This window comes from Poromitra crassiceps, assembly GCF_964638095.1.
Source record: "Poromitra crassiceps genome assembly, chromosome: 14".
Lineage (NCBI taxonomy): Eukaryota > Metazoa > Chordata > Actinopteri > Beryciformes > Melamphaidae > Poromitra > Poromitra crassiceps.
In genome coordinates this window covers 13,938,870-13,946,369 of record NC_139633.1, presented here as the reverse complement: position 1 = coordinate 13,946,369, position 7,500 = coordinate 13,938,870, and the positions used below count along the sequence as shown (strand labels likewise).

The 7,500-nt window shown below is 45.2% G+C and overlaps 1 protein-coding gene across 1 annotated transcript in view; it reads right to left on the bottom strand.

Annotated features, from left to right (window-relative positions):
* smyd3 (SET and MYND domain containing 3) overlaps positions 1–7,500 on the bottom strand; it is a gene marked incomplete at its 5' end in the record, with an annotated part of 92,487 nt that overhangs the window by 14,209 nt on the left and 70,778 nt on the right. The window contains 2 exons of the mRNA XM_083651222.1: positions 325–427; positions 5,204–5,271. Coding sequence (XP_083507348.1) covers positions 325–427; positions 5,204–5,271 — 171 coding nt within the window. The remainder of the gene's footprint in view (positions 1–324; positions 428–5,203; positions 5,272–7,500) is intronic.

The window sequence follows — 7,500 nt, the reverse complement described above, 5'->3', positions numbered from 1 at the left end:
GCGAGTGGGGGAAAACTGCCCATATATCTCAATGGGCTGACTCACCAAAGGACGGTGCTGCTGCTCTAAACTACAGGATTGGGGATTCTAGAGCAGAGCACAAGACGTCTGCTCAGATGTGCGTGGGCTAGCAGCTAAATTCTAACTTTGCTGAATGGATAGAACGGGGGATTTACCCCACCCTGACCACGCCCCCAGCCAGGCTGAGCCAGCTAACCCAGCATCTATGCTGAGACATCGCCTCAACCTACAGTATGGTTCACAGATTTTAAGTTTCAGATGCAACGTTAGAGTAGTTTTGCAAAGGTGCAGAGCCGTTCATACCTCCTCTCCTGGGCTGACATCCTGAACAGCTCTGAGGTGGAGCTTCGTTCCCTCAAACACCATCACACAGTTTGGCCTACAGTCATGGTTTAATAGGGACAAACTGAGAGAGAGAGAGAGAGAGAGGGAGATAGAGAGAGATAGAGTCATAGTTGGGTGAGAGGGGGGAAATAGTGTGGGGAGGAATCAGGTAGGGATAGAGAGGAGGAAGGAAAGAGAAATAGAAGAGCGTGAGGGAGGAGGAGAGAGACCAAAGGAGGAAAGGGGGAAGGAGGGGTGAGGAGGAGAGGGGAGTGTGATGGAGTGAAAATAGAGGGTGTGAAGAAAAGAAAATGGGAGCGAAAAAGGGAGAGCAAGAGAAAGCGAGAAAGGGAGACAGGAGGAAGAGAGGGAGAGAATTACACTGCTCCCTAACTGCTCGTCGGGAGCAGTTAGGGGTTCAGTGTCTTGCTCAAGGACACTTTGGCACACTACCGGGAGGAGCCAGCCTTGAACCGGCAACCTTCCGATTCCCAGGCGACAGCTCTACCTCCTGAACTAATGCCGCCGCGTGTGTGACAGACAGATGTGCCTCTTGACAAACACATCAGCACTATAGAATGACACTCACTTGCAACATACTATCTGCTGTGTTTGCAAACGTGATTGAATGCCTGAAGGGTTTTCGTATTTTATGATTTCAATATTGTTCCCTCCCTGTGGTTTGATGGAATGAAAAGATCTTGCAACATTGTTTCTGATTCTGACAACACTATACACTTAGCAAACCTTATGAATGTTGTCTTATGTGTTGTCCACTCATTCTGCAGCAGCTACATGCAGCTGACTGATGGGACAGATGACATCACTGAATATTAGGGGTGGAGGGGGGGGGGGGGGGGGATCGATACAGCATAGTATCGTGATATTTTGTGGGCAATATGTCGTATCGTATCGAATGCCAAGTATTGTTTTTATTTTACAAAATGCCAAGTATCGTGATATTTTATTACACAAAATGTAAAGTGCTTCATGCAACATTTCTGACAGGTTTTTATCACAGTGTTGGTCAGTCTGTTTGCTCCCATTTTGCTGCAATAGAAATGATTGAAGTGAGATGAACAGACTGGAAACTTGATCTCATTAGATAAAACAGATGTGGACAAAGTTCTGTCCTTTGGGGACATCATTTGCAGATGAAAAAAGGTAATAAATCACAATATATATCGCAATATCGCAATACTCAATATATCGCAATACGAGCATATCGCAATATTATCGCAATGCTATCGTATCGTGACTTAAGTATCGTGATAATATCGTATCGTGGGGCATCTGGTGATTCCCACCCCTACTGAATAGTCTCCCTTAACGTGGGATGTGTGTTTGATATGCTGTGCTAACTGCTATGTGTGATGTGCATCTCTCCTGTGCTGTGAATGTGATTAGATGTGTTGGTGTTGTGATTAAAAACATAATTGAAGACCCGCCCCCTGAGTAAAAAGACACTGTGTGTCACTGCACATGGCTGGCAAAAAACACTGTTTTTATTACACTCTCTATTGCTACTGCTCTACTTTATCATATTCATTGAGCAACACAATGGCTGCAAGAGATAAGGACCTTGTGTGAGTGTGTGTGTGTGTGTGTGTGTGTGTGTGTGTGTGTGTGTGTGTGTGTGAGAGTGTGTGTGTGTGTGCCCGCCTACATGCATGTATCTGTGTGTGCTTGTGCATAGGCGCTTGTAACAAAGATGTGTGAGTGTGTGTGTGTGTGTGTGTGTGTGTGTGTGTGTGCCCGCCTACATGCATGTATCTGTGTGTGCTTGTGCATATGCGCTTGTAACAAAGATATTTGTGTGTGTTTGTGTGTGTGTATAGTTGAATGTTTGTGTGCATGTATCTGTATTTCTATCTTTGTGGATGCCTGCTTGCGTGTGCGAGTGTGTCTGTGCACGCACGTCTGTGTGTGTGTGTGTGTGTGTGTGTGTGTGTGTGTGTGTGTGTGTAAACTAGCAGTAAGCCCATGGCATTGTTCTACAGCGGTAGAGTTGCAGGTTGAATATCAATTAGAAATCAACCCCTCCAAACGATGCTTTTATCTCATGGTGAGTGGCTCATTAGCATACTAATTAGATTAATTAACTAAACCACATCTCACATCAACAATCACTGCACACAATAACTGAAACTAACTGTTGTACATATTGGGATAGAGAAGGTGAAATTGGACACGTGTGTGTGTGTGTGTGTGTGTGTGTGTGTGTGTGTGTGTGCGTGTGTGTGTGCGTGTGTGTGTGTGTGTCTGGAGGGGGTGTACAGACAGGGAGACTGGCATACATACACTCATGACTATTTTATGAGTGAAAGGGCTAAGTGGCCACTCTCTCTCTTTCTAAAGGCCGTTTCACACAGATGCGGTGCGAATGCAGAGGCGGAATGCGGTACGAAATTCCGTGCGAATTTTCCGCATTGCAACCTACAGTACACACAGGTCCGGTGTGAATTATTCGCAGTCCCACATTCATTTACCGCAGCGGAAAAACAGTGTTCAGTGTAACCAGTAGTTATTGTCCGTCCCGGGCTCTAGTAGGACAGCACCACCTACCCGCAAGCTAGCTACTAGTCGGCTAACGTCAGACAGACAGACAGACAGACACAGCAGTGAGACGAGCCATGAAAAGAAACTGGAGGCAGTGACATTTCCGTCAGCTGAAAAAACAATGAGAAGAGAAAATGGAGGCAGTAGCAGCACCGCGGACCCCAAATTTGATGCTAAACTGCTAGTTAGCACTTGGATACAAGTGGCTAACATTAGCTTCATCCATTTACAACAGTGGTTTACAACGTTAGCAAGTAGGAATTTGTTACATAACAGCTACATTACCATCTTTAGTGGATCCCAGCTGCTGGGCGATCTGAAGATCTATTGTCCTTGATTTCGGTGTTGATCGTTATGATGTTTTATCATATAAAATAAAATTGGATGTTGATAAACCAAATTGATAAGCCGGGTTTGGCAAGAGTAGTGGAGGTATGACATCAGCTGTAAACAAAGGATTTCATTCGTCAAACGTATTTTCCGCAGGCATTTCCGTGCAGACATCAATGTCCATCCGGAAAAATAAAATGCCGCACGAATGTTCGGCTGCGGTGTGCAAGCTTCAATTACAACGAATTAAAACATTTTTTTGCGAATGTCCGTGCCGATTATTCGCACGGAGATCCGCACCGGTGTGAAATGGCTTTAACGGTCTCATTAATACAAAATAGTAATATCGCGATATAGTCCCGCCCAAATATCAGATCAGAATCAGAAAGACTTTAATCCACTTTAATCGCGATATACAAGTCACATATTATCGTCTCCCTCCATCATTTGGCTCCTGGAAAAAAAAACTCAGTTTGGGATGTGAGACTTGAGCAGTTTTTTTCTCTCCAGACATTTTCTCATAGAGTTCAACAGGAAATTAAACAGGGAGAAAGACAGAGAGAGAGAGAGAGACATACAGAGAGAGAGAGAGAGAGAGAGAGAGACAGAGAGAGAGAGACAGACAGACAGAGAGAGAGAGAGAGAGAGACAGAGAGAGAGACAGACAGACAGAGAGAGAGAGAGAGGGAGATACAATGAGACAGGGAGAAAGAGAGGAGAATGAGAAAGCCAGCAAGATAATTAGACATTGTGACATAGAGAGAAAGGGACAGACAGACAGAAAAAGAGAGAGATGTGGAGAGAGAGAGAGAGAGAGAGAGAGTGATGGAGAGAACAGAGGTGTGGTAATCCCCCTCTCCTCAGCAAACCCCACGGTTGCTAGGCAACCCAAAATATCAATAGGCAGGGCAGGTCCTGCGAACCCACCCATCATTTATGGATGAGTTACTACACACACACACAGACACAGACACAGACACACACACACACACACACACACACACACACACAGACACACACACATGCGCGCAATGGTTTGGCTAAGCCTGGTAAAGCCACGGTGACCATCTGACATCTCAGCGTCGGCCAGATATACTGGCTGGGATACCTGCAGTGTGTGTGTGTGTGTGTGCATGTGCATGTGTGTGTATGTATGCGTGCACGTGTGTGTGTAGCCATGCTAACAACATGTGCAGTGACAGGCCAAATCCCTCCCCATTCACTCGGGATTCAATACGAGGATTACAGTGAATACCGCCATGCTGCGTGTGTGTGTGTGTGTGTGTGTGTGTGTGTGTGTGCGTGCGTGTGTGTACGCTTGTGTATTTCGCTCTCCCCTGCCAGACAAGTCACATATCAGTTGGAGTCAAATCTCTAATTTCTCCCCTCTCCCTCCCCCCACACTCTTCTCCGCTTCTTGCCCAAACAGCATATTATTATTATTATGATATGAATGTATACTATATAAATAATGATAATATTCAGTAAACATGCAACTTTGGCTCTCCCTCCCTGCTTCCTGCTCCTTCAAAGAGCTGTCAGAAAGATAGCGAAGGCAGTGAGGAGGGTCCTGAACGTGAGCCAGTGACATGAGGAGGGGGGAGTGGGGGGAATGGGGGGGGAGGCGGTATCTGGCAGATAACTCCAGAGCTGCATTTACATTTGGTGGCATTTTTTTCTTCATTAGAGTACACAGTAGACAGAGAGAGAGAGAGAGACACACACACAGAGCGAGAGAGAGAGAGAGAGAGAGAGAGAGAGCGAGACAGAGAGAGGGAGGTATCATGCGACAAAGGTCATGGGCTAGATTCAAACTAATGATGCAGTGAGTGTATGCTGCACACATACTGTCCTCTGTGTGTGTGTGTGTGTGTGTGTGTGTGTGTGTGTGCGTGTGTGTGTGTGTGTGCGTGTGTGTGTGCGCGTATGCGTGTGTGTGTGCGTGTGTGCGCGTGTGTACGTGCGTTACCTAGGGTACAGCCCCACTCCGATCTCTTGTAGCTCTCCGTCACTGATGGTGAAACAATTACACGTCACCTATAGAGGGCAAGACGGAGATAAAGAGAATGAGGGAGAGATATACAAAATAGGAAGAGGCAGACACTGGAAGAGAGGAGGGGGGAGACAGAGAGAGAGAGAGAGAGAGAGAGAGAGATATGATTTGTTAAATGGGCTTCAGTGAACCAACTGCATCTTCATCATCTGTTCTCAACATCGTTATAGATGCTTGGTCCATGCAGTGGAGATGCTTTTGTTTGCTTGCCTTGCAGTGACCAGTGGGCAACCCCACCCCCTTTCCCCTGATGGAAGTCTTTGTTTAAGCTGTAATTCCTCGAATGGCCACTTGAGGCAGGACTCAGAAGTCCCGTCGTTCCTGTTAAAATGCCCCACTTTGTAACAGTAATTAAACATCTTTACAACCTGGACCGAAACATGGTTTTGGTCTATATAGGTAATTTCACCTTTTCATAACAACTTTTGGGGGGTCATATTGTTTATAACTCGCCTGTTTGGAGTAAAATAGATGATAGAAAAGGGGGTGATTGACAGATCGCCTGTCCAGTGATCGTGCAGCTTGCCGATCACGGACCAATAGCAGGCGGAGCTGCGGCTCTGGGAAACTCCCATCTCACGTGAGCTGCGGAAGGACTCAACCCATTCCCTCCCACTCTGACGAAAAATCAAGATGGTGACGGCCAACGTTTGAACTGGAAAATGGTTGACTAGTTATTATTGAAGTGAACTAATATCTGTGCACAACAGTTCGCTCTAGTAATTGAACAACCTGGACATTCTTGAGCCCGGCAAACAAAGAACAAAGGCTTTTTGGAAGAAATTAACATTTTTTCATCTTTCACTGATGAAGTGAAACTTTTTTTCCACAAAGTGAAATAACACATTTCTCTCGCAACAGGAAGTAACAAGGTCCTGTTACTTGATGAAAATGAGAAAGTGAGAAAAATGCTAAATTAGTATTCCTCTAAAACTACTTAGCACCTCTGTGTGTGTGCCAGACAGTAATACCATGGGAACAGAGCTGATATGAAACAAACGTATCGTCGTCAACACTGACAGATGCAGGAGAGAGGGATGGCAGAGAGCAAGAAGAGATAAGAGAGAAAGAGGAGAGGAGGAACAAAGGGGAGAGGAGGATGGAGAGATGAGAGAGTGAGTAATAAACAGAGAGAAATAGAGAGAGACAGACAGTAAAGCATGTCTATATTAGTCAGTCCATTTAAAGTCAGTGTTTACACAGTTTGGCAGTCGGTCTAATACATCGACTAACTGATCCCATCCAGATACACAGAGAGAGAAAGAGAGAGGAGAGAAAGAGAGAGGAGAGGAGAGAAAGAGAGAGGAGAGGAGAGGAAGAGAGAGGAGAGAAAGAGAGAGGAGAGAAAGAGAGAGGAGAGGAGAGAAAGAGAGAGGAGAGAAAGAGAGAGGAGAGGAGAGAAAGAGAGAGGAGAGGACTGAATGAGAGGCCAGCAACTTACTACTTCCCATTGTTTCATTGAAAACTGCCAACAATTCTCCATATGGAGATTTTCACAGACAATGTTTACTACATTCATTTCACATACTTACAACAATAACTGAAGGTTGTAAACCTCACTGGTATTTGGATAAGCAATACGAACCATAACACTCTATGTAATGAGAATTATTATAAACTACATACACATGTTCTATCTATCTATATATAAATTTGGCAATGTGGACTCTGTCTGTCTGTTTGTTTATTTCAAGAATTTATACCGGCCACAGCTATGCCGTTTTACGTGCGATCGGGCTGAAACCTTCAGGAAGTGTGAAGAGCACCTGTGCGGGTGACCTGACGGAGACAGATTTTTTAATTAGGGCAGATTAATTGATTGCCCTAAGGCTGAGGCTATAGTTCAGTGATGATGTAATCAGTGATGTCATCAGCAATGATGTCATCAGTCTGAGGGTATATAAGTGACTAGGTATCTCGCTGCTTGGCGCGCTCGATTCCTGGCCCTGCAGCTCGCATACGCAGCTCGGCTGCTGCATGGCCTCCACTGCCCTATTGGGGCACACGCTATGTCTTGTCTCCCTCTCTCTCTCTCTCCTATAAAAATGAACGATTTTGATTCAATGTCCAAAGAATAACTATCCAAACCTCACAGCAGGGTGGTCTGCACGATTTCAAAGTCAGATTTCAATAATTTATTAATGACAGAGGCAAGCTTTCAGGGCAGTTTTAAACGAGGGAGATGGTTTCTCTCAACTCAAAAAGTGTGCCCA